General features: G+C 43.5%; 1 protein-coding gene, 1 long non-coding RNA gene and 2 other non-coding genes across 4 annotated transcripts in view; 2 read left to right on the plus strand and 2 right to left on the minus strand.

Moving 5' to 3' along the window:
• Window positions 1-1,527: 1,527 nt before the first annotated feature.
• On the minus strand, window positions 1,528-1,634 carry LOC118145219 (U6 spliceosomal RNA). The gene has a single exon (XR_004730347.1). It is a non-coding gene; the product is annotated as a U6 spliceosomal RNA (small nuclear RNA).
• A 3,075-nt stretch (window positions 1,635-4,709) lies between these two features.
• LOC108593390 (uncharacterized) lies at window positions 4,710-8,842 on the plus strand. Its single transcript, XR_004729644.2, has 4 exons — window positions 4,710-5,027; window positions 6,426-6,579; window positions 7,214-7,383; window positions 8,660-8,842. It is a non-coding gene; the product is annotated as an uncharacterized LOC108593390 (long non-coding RNA).
• LOC118145457 (U1 spliceosomal RNA) lies at window positions 6,423-6,587 on the minus strand. Its single transcript, XR_004730561.2, has one exon. It is a non-coding gene; the product is annotated as a U1 spliceosomal RNA (small nuclear RNA).
• Window positions 8,843-17,028: 8,186 nt separating the features above from the next.
• Window positions 17,029-18,222, plus strand: part of SORD (sorbitol dehydrogenase) — a 37,156-nt gene continuing 35,962 nt past the window's right edge. Inside the window, exon 1 of the mRNA XM_002753413.6 lies at window positions 17,029-17,183. Coding sequence (XP_002753459.1) covers window positions 17,118-17,183 — 66 coding nt within the window. The 5' untranslated portion in view covers window positions 17,029-17,117. The remainder of the gene's footprint in view (window positions 17,184-18,222) is intronic.

Below are 18,222 nucleotides of genomic sequence, written 5' to 3' on the forward strand. Positions count from 1 at the left end.
GGCTTTTAGATTTCCACTGATACAACTCTAGGGGATTTGATGGATGCGCTTGTTGGTTCATCATATCCTTCCCTTTCTGTAGGCAAATCTGTAAGTGTCACCAGAAGGTGGCCCAGTGAGCATGAAACCTCACGGGTGGGATAGGGGAGGCTCCATGGTTCTAATGGCTGATGCCACCCTGCTTCAGTGGCCTGATGCCTCCATGTCGGTTATTAGGGCAGGCCTACTGTAGGGATTGGCACATTGGTTTCTTCCTATGTTATTATGCAAATGATTAGGTTTAGACTTAACCTCATCCAGTGCAGTCCAGCTCCTATTTTCCAGAGATGACAATACACCTAGGCTATTTAAATTTGATCTGGGTGTTGCTGAGACTGTTGCACACCCACAAGTAATCCAATAATCTCTTTGGCTGGTGTCTAACCTCATTCTTTTTTTTTTTTTTTAATTTTTTATTGGATTATAGGTTTTGGGGTACATGAGCAGAGCATGCAAGACAGTTGCGTAGGTACACACATGGCAGTGTGCTTTGCTTTTCTTCTCCCCTTCACCCACATTTGGCATTTCTCCCCAGGCTATACCTCCCCACCTCCCCCTCCCACTGGCCCTCCCCTTTTCCCCCCAATAGACCCCAGTGTTTAGTACTCCCCTCCCTGTGTCCATGTGTTCTCATTTTTCATCACCCACCTATGAGTGAGAATATGCGGTGTTTCATTTTCTGTTCTTGTGTCAGTTTGCTGAGGATGATGTTTTCCAGATTCATCCATGTCCCTACAAACGACACGAACTCATCATTTCTGATTGCTGCATAATATTCCATGGTGTATATGTGCCACATTTTTCCAATCCAGTCTATTATCAATGGGCATTTGGGTTGATTCCAGGTCTTTGCTATTGTAAACAGTGCTGCAATGAACATTCGTGTACATGTGTCCTTATAGTAGAACGATTTATAGTCTTTTGGATATATACCCAGTAATGGGATTGCTGGGTCAAATGGAATTTCTATTTCTAAGGCCTTGAGGAATCGCCACACTGTCTTCCACAATGGTTGAACTAATTTACACTCCCACCAACAGTGTAAAAGTGTTCCTTTTTCTCCACATCCTCTCCAGCATCTGTTGTCTCCAGATTTTTTAATGATCGCCATTCTAACTGGCGTGAGATGGTATCTCAATGTGGTTTTGATTTGCATCTCTCTGATGACCAGTGACGATGAGCATTTTTTCATATGATTGTTGGCCTCATATATGTCTTCTTTCGTAAAGTATCTGTTCATATCCTTTGCCCACTTTTGAATGGGCTTGTTTGTTTTTTTCCTGTAAATCTGCTTGAGTTGTTTGTAAATTCTGGATATCAGCCCTTTGTCAGATGGGTAGACTGCGAAAATTTTTTCCCATTCTGTTGGTTGCCGATCCACTCTAGTGACTGTTTCTTTTGCCGTGCAGAAGCTGTGGAGTTTCATTAGGTCCCATTTGTCTATTTTGGCTTTTGTTGCCAATGCTCTTGGTGTTTTGTTCATGAAGAAAAAATATGGAATGCTTCACGAATTTGCGTGTCATCCTTGCGCAGGGGCCATGCTAATCTTCTCTGTATCGTTCCAATTTTAGTATATGTGCTGCCGAAGCGAGCACACCTCATTCTTTTTATTTAGATCCCATTGATTTTATTTTCAGTTTTGGGGATACTTTGGGGTATCATCCCAACATACTGCTTGTATAAATACTGTCTCCTTAATTCCACGAATGAACATTACAGAGAGTTAGTGTTATTCTTATTTTATAGTTGAAAAAAACCTAACATTAACAGGTTTGGTAACTTGTCCAAAATCTTCTGCGTTATAAAAAGTTATTTCCCATCCTGATTAGTCCAGCCAGTTAATTCACTGTTTTATACAACTTTATTAAAGAAAAATAAATCAATTACTAGAACTATTAGTTGATTACTCATTAATTGACTACTTGCATCATTTATTTAGTGCTATACTAAACAGTGTATTGGAAGATGAATTAACTAATAGCTCCAAGTCTCCTAACAAGTTAAATGAAAAATACAAAATGCTTGAAGACCCTACTTTGGAAGACAACAGGTGTTTACTGTGCGACCCCCTTGTAGACCCCTGCCCGGTACCCGACCCCAAATAACAGCTCGAGAGTTGGAAGCCGAGTTCAGGTTTATTGGGACCAGCGGGCAGGCCAGGAAAGGAAGGAGATCAGGGCTGGCTGCGACTGCGCAGCTGGGGTAGGAGGGTTTTATGGGGGGGTGGACGGGGCGTGGACACAGAGCTGGCGGAGTGTCGTAGGAGCTTAGGATAGGCTGTCCGTCTCTGGGCAGACTGCTGAGGTGGCTCAGAGGGTTACCTGTCGGTTCAGGATAGGCCGAGGCTTGGCGGGCTTTCCTGCTGCGATGATTGGCTGCTTGTTGTTGCTGGGCGGAACAGAGCAGGCTTGGCGGGCTTTTCTCAGGGCAGCAGGAAGCCTGGGGGGAGGGTGGGGGCAAGAAACCTGGGGGAAAGATGGCGGGACTTTCTACCAAACATTTACTTCTAATTTCCATTCTCTATAGAACAAGAACAGATCATTCCTTTATTGACATACATAAAATACATGGCACTTTCTGTTTTGCTCCAACAACATCAATTATGAGCATAGAGTATATCATGTAACCAAAAGTCTTGAACAGTGAAAGGCTTAAGCAATAATGGATGCTGGTGCCATGCTCATCGTACAGCTTGCAGAACTGTGAGCCACATAAACCTCTTCTTTATAAATTACTTCAGCCTCAGGTATTCCTTTATAGCAACACAAAACAGGTGAAGACAAAAAATTAGTACTGAGGAGTGGGATGTTGCTATAAAGATACTTGAAAATGTGGAAATGGCTTTGGACTGGTTAATGAGCAGAGGATGGAAGTTTGGAGGGCTCAGAAGAAGCTAAAAAGATTAGGAAAAATTAGGAACTTCTTCGATATTGGTTAAATGGTTGTGACCAAAATGCTGATAGAAAAATAGACAGTAAAGGCCATGCTGACAAAGTCCCAGATGCAAATGAGAAACTTACTGGGAACTGAAGCAAATGTCACCCATCTTATGCAAAGAACTTGGCTGCATTGTGTTCATGGCCTAGGGCTTTGTGGAAGACCAAACTTAAGAGTGATGACCTAGGGCATCTGGTGCAAGAAATTTCTAAGCAGTAAAGCATTCAAGAACTGGCATGGCTGCTTTTAACAGCTTATGATCAGATATGGCAGCAAAAGAATGATCTAAAGGTGGAATTTCTAATTAAAAGAGAAACAGAGCATAACAATTTGGAACATTTATTACTTGGTCATGTGGTAGAGAAGGAAAGAATATTTTCAGGTGATGAATCCAAGGGTGATGTGGAGCAATGACTTGCTAGAGAGATTAACATGGATAAAAGGGAACCAGGTGCTAACAGAACAAAGGGGAAAAGGTCTCAAAGACATTTCAGAAATCTTTGAGGTCATCCCTCCTATCACAGACTCAGAGGCCTATGAGGACAGAATGGTTTCAGGGGACAGGCCTGGGGTGCTTTTGCCCTGTGCCACCTCAGGATGTGGGGAGCTGTTGTGAACTGAATGCGAGCCCCGGAATCTCGTCCAGCGAGAGGGTCCCAAACCTGGAAGAGAGCGCACGCCGGAATAAAGGAGATAGAAAAGGCGAGGTCTGGAGGGCTACATGTGCTATGCTCATGCAGCAATTTTATTTTTGCAATGTGTTTCATTATATACTTTTCTAAAGTTAAAGTTGTTTATACCAGATTAACGTACTTAAGTTACAGTAAGCAAGTTACACCCAGTAAGTAAGTTAAGCGCAGTAAGTAGGCTACGCCCAGTAAGTAGGTTACTTTCAGTAAGTAGGTTACGCCCAATAGGTCAAGGTAAGTAGATTACAGTCACGCCCTGTAAGCTATGGTAAGTAAATTACAGTTACGCCCTGTAAGTTACGGTAAGTAAGTTACCAAGTGTAAATATTTAAGTTAATATTTTACAATGAAGGTAACAAGGGTCCAAAATGAACACAATCAAGCAATAAACCATAAGAAGCCAAACGTGGACACATTGCCTCCCAAGTCCTCATATCCCATAAAGTAATGTCTATTAATTATTTAGAATAACATAGTCCCTCTCTCAGTTCCTGCTTTCCCTCAGCTCGACTCCCCCAACCAGGGATCTGTGTCCGGGCTCAAGCTCACCGTATGGTGAGGCCAATTTCCTAGGGGCCTCACACAGGAGCGATCCCCACAGATTCCCTCAGGGAGCATCCTAATTGCTCTAGCTCTACCCTGAGCCCACACAGCCCCAGGTATCACTCAGGCTGCTGCTCCAGAGAGTGTAAGCCTTAAGTTCTGGCAGCTTCCACATGGTATTGTCTGCAGGCTCCCAGAATGCAAGAGTGATGGAGGCTTGGCAGCTTCCACCTAGATTTCAGAGGACGTATTGGAAAGCCTGAGCACCCAGGCAGAAACCTGCCACATGGGCAAGTCACTGCAGAGAAACTCTATTAGGGCAGTGCCTAGGAGCTGTGGAAGCAGGGCTGCTGGCCTCCACCCTAGAATTATGGAGTCACCAGCAACATGCACCTCAGTCTGTAAAAGCCTCAGGCACTCCACTGCAACCCCTAAGAGCAGCCATGTAGGTAGCGCTCAGCAAAGCCATAGGGGAAGCCTGAGGCATTGGGAGCCCATCCCTCAAACCAATGTGCCCAGAATGCAGGACATGGAGTCAAAGTTTATTTTGGAGCTTTCAGATTTAATGTCTGCCCTACTGGGTTTCAGACTTGTGAGGGCCTGTTAACCTTTCTTTTGGCCAGTTTCTCCCTTTGGAAATGAAAATGTTTACCTAATGCCTGTACAACCATTGCATCTCAAAATTAAATAACTTGTTTTTGATTTTACAGGCCCATAGCTGGAAGGAATTTGCCCTGAGTCTCAGATGAGACTTTGGACTTTGGACTTTTAAGCTGGTGTTGGAACAAGTTAATGCTTTTGGGACTATGAATTTTGCAAGTGAGAAGGACATGAGTTTTGGGGGAAAGGGGCAGAATGCTTTGGATGTTTGTCTCCCCAGGCCTCATGTTGAAATTTGATACCAATGCTGGAAGTGGGACCTAATGGAAGATACTGGGTCAGGGAGGATGACCCCTCATGAATAGATTAAAGGCCTCCCTGGGTGGGCTGGGGGGGCAGGTGGAGTGAGTGAGTTCTCATTCTGTTATGCTGGTTGTTAGATCCCATGAAAGCTTGTTGATAAAAAGAGCCTAGCACCTCCCTGCTCTCTCTTGCTTCCTCTCTCACCAGGTAATCTCAGCACATGCTTGCTCTCCTCCTTTCCCTTCTGCCAAGACTAGAGACAACCTGTAGCCCTCACCAGAAGCTGAAAAGATGGTGGCACCATACTTATTGTATAGCCTGCACAACCATGAGCCATTTAAACCTCTTTTCTTTATAAATTACCCAGCCTCAGGTATTCCTTAATAACAACACAAAATAGACAAAGACTCCATCTCAAACTTGGTCTATCCAAAGTTACACATTTGATATTTTCCCCAAATCTCAGCTAAGTGTATCTTCATCCATCCAGTTAGTCGTGCCAGAATCTGGGACTCAGACTTTCTGCTCTCTTCTCCTCAACTCCCATGAGCTAACCCCTTACCAAGTTCCATGGATCCTGCCTCCAAAATAAATCTTGGGTCTGTCTACCTCACTCCATCTCCACTTCCACCATTTATGGAAGTCCAAATCACCATTCCCAGCTGGCATACAGCAGGAACCTCAACTGGTCTCCTTGATTCCACTCTTACTGTGCCACCAGCACTGCCATCACCACCAAAGTGCCTCTCTCCCTGGATAGTTCTAGATTAATTCCTGCTCTCTGACTCTCTTTTCCTAAGCTTCTAAGTGCTTTCTTCAAGTTTGTTAATGAAAAGTATGTTAATGGTTCCTCAGGGTGATCTCTGTGAATCTATTTTATTGCATATGGATTTTACTAGTTTAACTTTCATTGTCAGTCTTTTCTCCAAGTTCATCAAGAAACTGTTTGGTTTTTTCCTTCTTCTTCTTCTTTCTTTTGTTGTGCATAGCTAGGTTTAAGTAACTAAACAGCTGATGAAGCAGTGAAGAAAGCCATGGTCAGGGTTTTATAACTGTTGCGACTTTGGGAATACCAAGGACCAATGGCACACTGATTTTTCTTGCTAGTACACAATGTAATCCAGACCTGCAATAACCCAGTATCTCCGATGAGTTAAGGGGAGACTTTAACCCATCACAGACACCAGGTTATTGCGGGTTATCCAGACCCAGTATCTGTGTTGGGTTAGTCTCCCCTAGATATGTGGTCCCAGAGGCTAAATTTTTAATTAATTAAATTTTAAACTCCAAATAAGTTTTTTTCTTTTTTTTCAGGGGATAACATGAATGTAGTTCCTCACTACCATAAATTATGCAGTCGAGTTTCCTGCACCTGGGAGAATCGCAGGAGTAAGCACAGCTATGGGGTGCAATGAGTGAGCCTCACCCTGGGAAACCACCTTCATGATCATGGCATCTCCCCTGCCCGGTAAGTATCCAAGTAAGTTTTGATAGTAGAGCTTTATCAACAACTTGTTCGTTGTATTCAGTGGAGAGAGTGTTTCAAAGTGCTGGGCTGTTTGGGAAAGTTAAGCAGAGGCCCAGAGAAGTTGTGCCACACAGGCCACCAGCAAAGGCAAAGCCAGCAATTTTACGGCTTATTCAGTAAAATGCCTGGAAAAGTCTGTTCCTCAGCACTGTGAATGCTGGTCTTTGTTAGGAAATTATGCAGAAGTGTCACAATACCATAACAACAACTTGATTTTTTTGTTTTAAAAATGTCCGTTTCTTAAGACACCTTATCAAGTTTTGCTCTGAAAAAAAAAAAAAATGAATCCTTATCAATTCATCCTTTTACTTTTCTATAAAGAGCCTTAGTCATGGAATATATTTCTAAATTAACCTTCCACCTCTCCAAATCTCTGCTACCAGACGACAACCTTCAGGACAAATTTAAAGCGTTACTGCTCAGGAGAAAACAAATACACCTCCTGTGTGGCTGTTATGTCATTATTCCACAGCTTTGACTTTGGTTCTGGGTGTTTTGTTTTCATAACTTAAAGTCCAAGAAGTGTCTAGTCAAACTGGCACTCAGCTTTTTCTTTCTTTCTTTCTTTCTTTAGGTGTTTACAGAAGCTTTATTTATAATTGCTCAAACTTGGAAGGGCACTCAGTTCTCAAGCGATTCCTGCTATCTTCTCCTTCAGCTTCACCCATCGGAGGGATATGCTTGGAAGACTGTGAGGAAACCCCACAAAGCAAGGAGGGTTAAACTGGGTTTTAAACTCAGTGTGTAAGTGAAGGCAGGTACCTTGTCTCTCCAAGCAAGGCCTTCTTAGCTGCTAAGTGCCAGAGCTACAGGAGGAACCAGCCATGCACAGCTAAGAGCTATGGGAGGTGTCTAAAAGCAAAGGACCTGACTGATTTTATGAGTAGTCCCTGCAAAAGTCCATTCCACTGCCTTGTACATCTTGTAATGCTCCCCACCCTGCACCTACATGTGCACACGTGTGCATGCACATGCACACACACACACATTCCCTTTTTGTCATTACTAGGGCTCCAGAGCTTGATCCCTCTTCATCATCAAATTTTTTGGGGGGGCTTTTATGCTGTATAGAACACTTTACCACATTCTGGTTAAGAAATGAGGCCTTGCCATAAGTGGGCATCCAATGCATTTTGGGGAATTTACTCAGTGCATTTTGGGGAGTAATTTTACTTTACTTTTTTTTTTGTAGAGACGGGGTTTCACCATGTTGACCAGGATGGTCTCGATCTCTTGACCTGATGATCCACCCACCTCAGCCTCCCAAAGTGCTGGGATTATAGTCATGAGCCACCACGCCCAGCCTACTTTTTTTTTTAAATTACTCCCTGTCGGGGAATCAAACCCCAGTCTCCTGAGTCAGGCAGGGATACTAACCACTATACAAATGAGGATACTTTAATTACTTTAAACGAGGATACTCCCCAAAACGTAATTTTACTTTAATTACTCCCCAAAATGCACGGAGTAATTTTACCAGATTACTAGTGAAAGTACAGGCTGTGAGCTATTTGTTGGGTGGGCCACAGGGAGGCAACTTCAAGGGCTGGGGGGAAGTCTATTGGATTAGGTAAGAGGATTAGCAGGTGTCTGTGAAACCAGCATTGCAAAATTATAACTGAGACAATGAAAGAGATCTGACCTAATATCTTGCTTCTAACCTCCAAGCTGTCCTTGTTCATTCCTGGGCATAGTCTCAACTAATTTGGGGGATCTTAGTTTTTAATTTATAGTTTAAAACAAAGATAACAGCACTTCCCTAAAACAAACCTTCTTTTTGCCTGGGGACTAGACTGTCCTTGTAGGACTAACAAATTAACCACAAGAGTAGAAATCTTGGTTTAGGAGTCACGCAGCTGGAGGATTCTGGCCCTTCCCAAATTGTTCCTATGGATAATGTCACTATTGTGAAATGTAATGTTAGTACTTTAGATATTTGCAGACCATGCACTTGATAGATCAGCTGGCACTGCCTGGATTGATAAACTGGCTCAATCTGATTTTGTGGCTCCTTACACAGGAACTGACTCAACCCAAGAAGACAGCTTTGACCCCCTGTGATTTCACCTCCAATCCAACCAATCAGCACTCCTGACTCACTGGATTTCCTGCACCCACCAAATTATCATTGAAAACTCCAATCCCTGTATGCTTGAATGCTTGGGGAGACTGAATTGAGTAATAATAAAGCTCTGGCCTCCCACACAGCTGGCTCTGCGTGAATTACTCTTTCTCTATTGCAATTCCCTATATTGATAAATTGGCTTTGTCTAGGCAGCAGGCAAGGTGAACCCATTGGGCAGTTACAAATTTGGGGCTTGCCCGGGATTGCCCTTGTGGCTACCTGCCTATGGTTTGGTAGACCCCTTCCAGCAACAGATCCAGAGGCCAGCCCAAGTGGCCACCTCGTTCTTTTGGACTGCAGGCTGACTCTGGTACTGTCCCTACTGGTGGGGTGCTGCTGATCCAATGTGCATGGATTTAAGTGTAATAGAAAATTAGTCCTGGGAGATGTCTCATAACTGTAGTTCCATGGTAAGATGTCTGTCTGTAGCTCCATGGTGGAATACTTGTTGGGAGCACCATGGTGGGGTGTCTGTCTGTAGCCCTGTCATGGAGTGTCTGTAGCTGTAGCCCCATTATGGGGTGTCTGATTTGATGAGTATTCTAGGTGCTGTCAACAGCCCCTTCCTTCTCCTATTTGTCAGCCTCTCTGGAGGTGCTGCTGTCTCTTGATTGCCTCATGGGGTGTCTGTCTATAGCCCCATCATGGGGTGTCTGTCTTTAGCCCCATCACAAGGGGTCTGTCTAGAGTTTCATTATAGGTGTCTGTCTGTAGTCCCACTACAGGGTGTCTAATTGGATGGAGAATAGGGGACTTGTTTGGAGGAATACTCTTGGTTTGTGACTGGGTCTGGAATCTGTGTCTCAAAGGCCTTCTGTCTGTTTTGTCTTGGTTGTGTGTGTGGTGGGATCTCTGAGGGAATTGCTGATGGATGTCCAGCAGGCCTAACTTGGAGAACCCTCCATAAGTTGGGTTACATCTGGTGAGCCCTGAAGAAAGCTCAACAGGCCTGATGTGGGGTGACTGTCCACTCTTCATCTTGCCCAGAGACCACCCATTGAATACCAGTTGGAGGTCATCCCTCTCCACCTGGAGTGGATCAAAGACTACAGGAACCAATATGAGATAGTTTGAGCCTTGCCAGATCAATATTGGGTGCCAAATGAGGTGACTAGTGTCTGTTTAGTTATGCAAATTTTGCTTTGGCTGGGATGGAAAATGGTAATTCAGTTCCCCATGCAACCCGTCAGGCAGCATCTTGCAAAAGTGAGAAACTTTTGCCTAGTTTCATAAAACAGAAAGGGATGATTTTCTTTTGTAACAGGGCTTGGCCCCCAGGTATGGTACACTGAGCAGGTTCATCAAAAGCTGCTCTATTTTTCTGGAAGCTGCAGAGAAAGGGAACATGGAAACCTGGTATGCTGTCAAAAAGAGTAAGAATCTCTTACCAGCCAAGTTTCTGGTCTTTCTTTTCTTCTCTTTCTCCCTCTCTGTGTGTAAATGGTAAATATCACTGTTTGTCTCCTCTATAAGAATCTGATTAGTAGAAGAAAGGATTTGTGAGACTAGTCTTAGGCTGTAGCAAATCTGGTGCACTTTGTGCTAAGAATTTGTCTTTCTGTGCTGTTCTGTAATGAAGAGAAGAGTATCACAGGATAGAATTTCGGTTTAGGATCCCCCACTTTTCAAGACAGCCTGGAAGGCTGCTCAGTTACAACTTTGCTGTGTGTCCCTGAAATCAACACCAGATGAAATTTGTCTTGTTTTGTGTCCTTAAGGGCCTCACCTTGTGACCATGTGGGGATACTTTCTTTTGGTCTCTGCCATCCAGAGGACAGGAATTTGGGGGTTCATGTCATAGTTAACCCTAAAAATTATCTTGAGCAGTTAAAAGGCTTTGCAAGCTCAAAATTGCCTGCCCTAGGCTTCTTCTAGGAAGAGCAATAGAAACTGCTCAATGCCGTACTCAGTAGCTAAGGGCTTGTCTTTTGACAATGGCAGCCTGGGTTCAATTCTTGGCTTAGGGAATTAGTCCTTTCTGGTTTATTTGCATAACTTTTTGCCACTTATTCTTTTTCCCCTGTGGACCACTTTTGATTTCCTGTCTTGAATTTTCCTTTGAACTACCTTTGGGAAGACTCTAAATCTTGTTTAAGAAAAGAAAAAAAAAGAAACTGCTTACTATCTCTTTGAGACACCTTATGCATCCATCATAACCTTATTTAAAACATTAACTTTACCTGTGGTAAAGTTCAAAAGCAAGGAATATTGACTGTCTGACCTGGCTAGAGTCTACTAATTAGATATTTAAAAAATAATTTATTAAAGAGCTGTAAGGTTAAAATCAATTTCATTAAAAGCAGATATCCAAACTGCACATATATTTAAAAGACCTTTATGTTGTTTTTTTCTCTTCTTGGATCTTATTATTATTTAAAAAGGGTTTTTTAAAAAATGAAAATTGCCAGGAAAAAAATTAAAAAATAAAAATAAAGGGTTTTTTTCTTCTTCTCAGTTGACTGAATTGTTTTTCCTCACTTTTGTCTTCTCAACACTCTTGATGCCCACATGAGAGAACCTAAAATAAGTTCTAAAAGCCTGGGACTCTTAGGAAAAAACACAGGAGGTGCCACAGACCCATTCTGGGGAAAAACCTCCGTTTTCCTTATGGAACCTCAGGAATTGAAAGAGAATAGATTCCTCTTAAAATCCAAGGCTGTGTTCTGTATTGCATTACATTACCTGACATTTGTGACTTTGGAAGGTATCAAAAATTACTTTGCCTTATGGGAGATCTTTTAGTCTTGGTGTGTAATAACCAGGTAGGAAATATACTTTAAGGGGTAGGTAATGGCAGTTAGGAGGGATACTTCACTCTTGGATTTTTGGATTAGAGAAGTATGCTCTTGGCCACCTGAAAGGTATAGAAACAGCCCCACCCCCAACTGAGAGGAGACTCCTATGGGGGATGGGCTGATTACAAAATGGGCTGATTGGCTTTGGCTTGCTTTGCAGTGACATGCATGGCAGAATCATTGCACTGTCATCTCCGATAGTATATCCCTGTTTCTGGGGATCCGGATGCAGCAGACAAATGGCACCCTTAATTTTGGGGATATGTTTTTGCCTTCCAGCTGTGCCTTCTTATTAGGCCCTAGAAACAGCATGCTTTCCTGGTGCTATTCCTCCAAGGGTACCACCTTGAATCCAGTAATCCAATTAAGAAACTGGCAAATGAAAAATCTTACAACTATGAGACCTTCTGTCTGTCTATGTATACGTGTTGTGTGCATGACATATATATAAAAGAGCTCTGACTAATTGGCTTAGAAAAATAAACACATCAAATATTTTGTCAGAAAAATAGAAATTTTTAATGCTTTTTTGTTCACATGATGTTAGTGATCTTTTGGAAATAAAGACAGTTTTAAAGATTATTGGTAAAATAGAAAATGTCTTCAAAATTCAGACATTTGGTATAAATTAGGTCAGATGTCAGGTTTGCTAAATGCTTTAGGTTCTCTGACTTTTGAAAATTGTTAGACTTGCCTACTTTGGAGCCATTAGAAATTCTAACTAAGGCCTGGGGACATGTGGAATTAGCCATGCCCTCTAGCTATGCTGGAGTCAGACCTTATCTGCACTTCTGTCTGATGTCCTAGGCTCCACACTTAGTACATAGTTCAAACCACTTGCTAATCAGGTTTTTCACCAGAAACAAAAGTTACTAAGAGTTAACACTGTAACATGAAATTGAGACTACTGGAGAAATAGTTTTGCATACAAGGTGTGTAAGGAAAGTAGAATGTGCTTTTGGTAAAAGATTAAATAAGGTATGGGAATATGGTTTTTCTCAAAGGGAATGTAATTAATGTATAGTTCAAAGGGTTTTAAAGATTGTCTTAACCTAAAAGGTAACAGGACAAAACTGAAGGTTTAAGCAAGTTGAAAAGTGTTTGTGGAGGGTTGGTCTTGTACAGAAAGTTCTGTGGGTAGGAGCAAGTTGGCTAAGATTTGAAGAGGACTTTTTTTTCTGTGGGTTGAACATAAAAGCACACTAATGCAAGGCCAGAATCTTGGCCCATGTGTCTGAATAACAGGGTTTTCTTAGAAAATTAACCTGTTGTTTAATGAAAAATTAACAACAGGGGTCTTAAAAAGTTCATAAAAACATCACCTTATGGTTGAACTAATTAAAACTGGATAATTTATAACATTTTATTTAAAAACTAGTTTTAGCATTAAAGAGGCACTAATGCAAACATGAGATTTGGATTTATGTTTTGGGACATAATAACACAAAAAGATTTTTTGTGTTATTCTGTCCCAAAATTATGATATGACTTAGTTAGTATATATTATCAGTAATAATTACAATTTTTATGTTAAATTATTGTATGCCACAGAAGTAACAAATTTCCTTGTCAATCATGTCTTTAACTGTAGCTGCCCTAAAACATTTTGTCATCTACAGACAATTGTTGTCTTGTTTTCATCCTCTTTAAATGGTGATTTTATTATCAGCTATAAAATTCTAACAGGTGCTCTTACATGCAGGTTTCTGAAAACTTTGGAGACTGTGATGTTAGAACAGAGAAAAAACTTTCAGGACTCTCATTGGTAGCTGAAATGTTTATGAATATTAAGCAGAACAGAAGGTAACTGCATGGACTGAACTAATAGAAGACTGAAGCAACCTTTTTTTGACTTTTTGCTTAAAACATTGCTTAATCAGAGCCAAGATTTTTGCTTAAATCAGAGCCAAGAAAACCTTTCTTTTGAGCTACTTACAACTTTTAATGATTGAGTAAAGTACATGTCTGTAAACAAAATTTGGAGCATATTTGTTTTCTGTTCCTGATTTCTCCAGGATTTGGCAACTATTCACGAGAATTCTTAACTTGTGGCAATATAGTTATTTCCATAAGTGCAGTAAGAATGTTTTTCTTTTGCAACAGGACACAATTGAAGAAACTGGTTATTTTTACCAAGGCTTTGACTGGAATAGTGTGTTACCTTTAAGGAATAAAAGTTTCCTTGGGGTCAGGTATGGTGGCTCACACCTGCAATCCCAGGACTTTGGGAGACCGAAGCGGGCAGATAGCTTGAGTTCAGGTGTTCAAGACCAACCTGGGCAACATGGTGAAACCCCATCTCTATTAAAAATACAAAAATTCACTGGGTGTGGTGGCACATGCCTGTAGTTCCAGCTACTTGGGAGGCTGAGGTGGGATGATTGCTTGAGCCCAGGGGATGCAGGTTGCAGTGAGCAGAGATTGTGCCACTGCACTCCAGCCTGGGTGACAGAGCAAGATCCTGTCTCAAAAACAAAACGAAAGAGAGAAAACAAAGCCCCTTGGGAAAACTGGCCTCATACCTTGTCTACACAGTCCCTGCACAGGGTTCCCGATCTGTGGTAAGTAAAGAATGTCACTTTCTAACAGGCCCAGGAGCCCTAAGTTATCTTGGGACCTCAAGAGGAGAGAAATTTACCCACCTCATGGGTATTTGAATGTACAAATCCATGGCTGGGCTTGGCTTTTAAAAAGTCTTATCAGAGATTCCTTATGGAACAGAGTTCAACTGAAGCCAATTTAAAAAGCCTATGTGAAAAATAATTATTCTTGCTACACTTTATGCCAATAATCAGGCAGAGCATAGTAAGACTAAAACTTATTTTGCAAGTAAAGTTGATCTACTGTGATTTATTTTTAATTAAAAAATGGGGACTAGAAACAGAAAAACTACGCTCCAAAAACAAAAACAAAAAAACACCCAGTTGTCCTTGAGTTTTTTCTGCAGTTTGAACTAATTCCTAAATTATCTGTGGACTACAAGTCCCCAAATTAATGCTTTCAAAGATTTACTTTTAAAACTGGAAATTGCACTCCTTATTCTAGAACTCATTATTTACCTTGCAGTATTCTGTTCTCTTAAGTGAGATACTAAAATTATAGGTGACAATATTAATGCATTTGTCAGCCAGCTTGTGTGAGTATGCTCAGACAACTGCAAAGTGGTTCCACTGCTCTCACCTTGGGGTCAACAACTACCCTGACCATGCCCTGGTCCACAGGAAGAAGTTAGAGCGGTCTTTGCCCTTTTTTCTTCTTCATTAGTCAACACCTGAAGATTAAGCTATTATAAAACCCAAAGGGAAGTATTGAAACCATTGCAAAATTATCACTGAGACAGTAAAAGAGATCCAACCTAACCAACTCCATCTTGCTTCTAACCTCCAAGTTGTCCTTGTTCTTTCCTGGGCAAAGTCTGAACTAACTTTAGGGGGAAACTAGTTGGTGTTTTTTTTTTTTTTTGAGTGCAGTGGCATGATCTTGGCTCACTGTAACCTCTGCCTCCTGGGTTCAAGCAATTCTCCTGCCTCAGCCTCCCAAGTAGCTGGGATTATAGGTGCCCACCACCATGCCTGGCTAAATTTTGTATTTTTAATAGAGACAGAGTTTTGACATATTGGCCATGCTGGTATCAAACTCCTGACCTCAAGTGATATGCCTGCCTTGGCCTCCCAAAGTACTGGAACTACAGGCGTGAGCTACCGTGCCCAGCAGGTTTAGTTTATCGTTTAAAACCAAAATAACAGCCCTTTCCCAAAACAAAACTCCTTCTTGCCTGGGGACTAGACTGCCTTTGTAGAACTAACAAATTAGCCAAAAGAATAAAAATGATGGTTTAGGAGTCACACAGAAGGAGGCTACAAGAATCTGATCCTCCCCAAATTGCTCCTGGGGATAACAACACTATTGTAAAGCCTAAGATCAGTGCTTGAAAGATTTTGCAGACTACACTTGATGGATCAGCTGGCATAATCAGACTGATAAACTGGCTCATATGATCTTGTAGCTCCCACCCAGGAACTAACTCAGCCCAAAAAGACAGCTTAGATTCCCTATGATTTCATATCTGACCCAACCAATCAGCACTCCTGAGTGGCTTTAAAAAAGTCTTTCCCCACCCATCAAACTATCCTTAAAAACTCTGATCCACATGTTTGACTGCTTGGGGAGCCTGATTTGAGCAATAATAAGACTCTAGTCTCCTGCACAGCTGGTTCTGCATAATTACTCTTTCTCTATTGCAATTACCCTGTCTTGATAAATTGGTTCTATCTAGGCAGCAGGCAAGGTGAATCCATTGGGTTGTTACATATGGGGGAGGGGAAACGGTAGGGAATGAAACCAGGAGCACTGTCCTCAAAGGAGGGAGGGGCGTTACAGATTTAGGCCTGTCTAGAGGCTGCTCCCCCCTCAGAGAGTAAAACTTCACTGTTTCTCAGAGGGCTGCGAGGCTGGAAGAGTTTGCACAGAAACCCTGCTTTGTATAGAAGCAGCAGAACCAGTTGAGAGAAAAAGGTTCACAAATTACATTTCATGGCTTTTTTTTTTTTTTTGAGACAGAGTTTTCTTCTTGTTGCCCACGCTGGAGTGTAATGACGCGATCTTGGCTCACTGCAACCTCCGTCTCCCGGGTTCAAGCGTTTCTCCTGTCTCCGCCTCCCGAGTAGCTAAGATCACAGGCGCATGCCACCATGCCCAGCTAGTTTTTAGGGACAGGATTACATCATCTTGGTCTAGAATTCCTGGCAGGATTACATCATATTGGTCTCGAACAATTTTCAAAAGTCAGGCTGGTCTCGAATTCCTGACCTCACGTGATCCTCTCACCTTGGCTTCCCGAAATGCTGGGATTACAGGCATGAACCACCGTGCCCGGTCTCATGGCTTTTTTATATTGATGCACCAAGTCCTTGGAATGATGCACGAACTGATTCACTCCTACTGGTGCCAGGCCCTTTGCTGGGGGCTGGAGAAACGGGGCAGACATGGACGCTGCGTCATGGTAGCACCTGTCTTGCCAAGTGCACACCGTGTCCCATCCACAGCCTCAGCGCTCTCATTGCTAGGAATACGCACTCTCTGGCCGCACCTCAGACCTAGACTTATTGTATCAGAATCTCGGTTCTGGTCTCTGGATTTGCAACAGCTCCTGACATTCCCCACCCTTATTCTTCTGCATCTAATGTTTGAGAGAACTGGTCTGGTGCCTACTGCCACCGCAGGCGGTTTTCAGGGCAGCTATGTGTGCTTGGCTGTGAGGCGGCAAAAACACAGCGCTGCGGGTGGAGCCGGCGCCGGGGCTTCGCGCCCCTAGTTCCCCTGCCCGAGGCCCCGCTCCGCCCCGGGGTCAGGAGGCAGTTGGGTAGCCCCGCCCCTCCACGCTGGCGCCGCCCGCCAGAGATGTCACAGAGGAGGAAGCCTCGCCCCGCCCCTGAGTGCGCCGCCTCTCCCAGGCCCCGCCTCCCACCCAGTGCCCTGGACCCTCTGCGGGGCAGAGCCACCAGAACGATCGCACGTCCCGCGCGCTCCAGGCTGCACTCGAGAGCCAGAAGAGCTCCATGGCAGCAGCGGCCAAGCCCGAGAACCTCTCCCTGGTGGTGCATGGACCGGGGGACTTGCGCCTGGTAAGCTAGGAAGGAGGGTGGGAAGCCTACCGACCCTGTCCCACTCTCCTCTGAGCCCAGCCACAGTCCTGGCTTCCCAATTCCAGCCTGGCGCCGGCCCCGCACCTTAAGCGCCCGGGCTGCCCTGATCCCAGCTGGTTCGCCTCGGGGCGTGGGGGCGGCGGGTAGCGGCCGTTGGGAAGGGCAGGGATCTAGTCGTGTGCCTCCCGGAACCTAACCCGTGGCTGGCACGTGGCCGGTGCCCAGGACAGTTGCAAACTGATTGAATGAACCATTCTCTCTTCTTTGCCAGCTGCAGATTCGTAGTTCAGCTTCTTGTCATTGACCTTTTCAGAGAAAATGCTAAGGCTGTCTGCACTATCTGGGCAGACAGTGTAGAGCAGAAAGGGGGGCCAGAGGACACTTAAAAACACTGAAACTTCTATTTAACTCCCCTTGCTTGCTACTGATAAACCTACCTTACAGGATTATTGTGCTCACAAGAGTACCCAGCACCTAGTAAGTGCTCAGGAAGTGCCGGCTCCTTCTCCTTTCCTTCCAGTCTAAGCCTCTATCTCCAGAAACCCTGGTGTTCCCCTTGCCTGTGCCATACTTCTGGATATTGATAGTCTTCATGTCTGTAAGACTCCTTCTCTCCCTAAACCCCTATCTGGTTCACTTTCCAGGGGTTTTTCTTTCTAATCCTGTGCCTCTGGTCCTTTAGGAGCATTCTGTATGTGTGCCCTCTGCCCTGGGCCCTGCCTTTTGCTCCCTAGCTTGTGGCACCAGAGTTTAGGAAGTGGCTGAGTTAGCACCCTGGTCATGTCAAATCTCCCTTGACAAAGTCTCTCTCAGATGGGCCTGGGATGGCAGTGGGTATATGGGATGAATGCCAGCTATCTCTGCTGCTCCCCTATACCTCCTTTCCCTCAAAGTACATGTGTCAGGATCTAAACTGCAGGAATTCAGAAGTTTCTCCAGATTAGCAGTTCTCGACTATTTAAGAATCTGTGGTGTCCCCTCTTTCCTCCATAGAATGCAAACAGACTGAGTTTGGTAA

This window comes from Callithrix jacchus, chromosome 8 (assembly GCF_049354715.1).
Source record: "Callithrix jacchus isolate 240 chromosome 8, calJac240_pri, whole genome shotgun sequence".
NCBI lineage: Eukaryota > Metazoa > Chordata > Mammalia > Primates > Cebidae > Callithrix > Callithrix jacchus.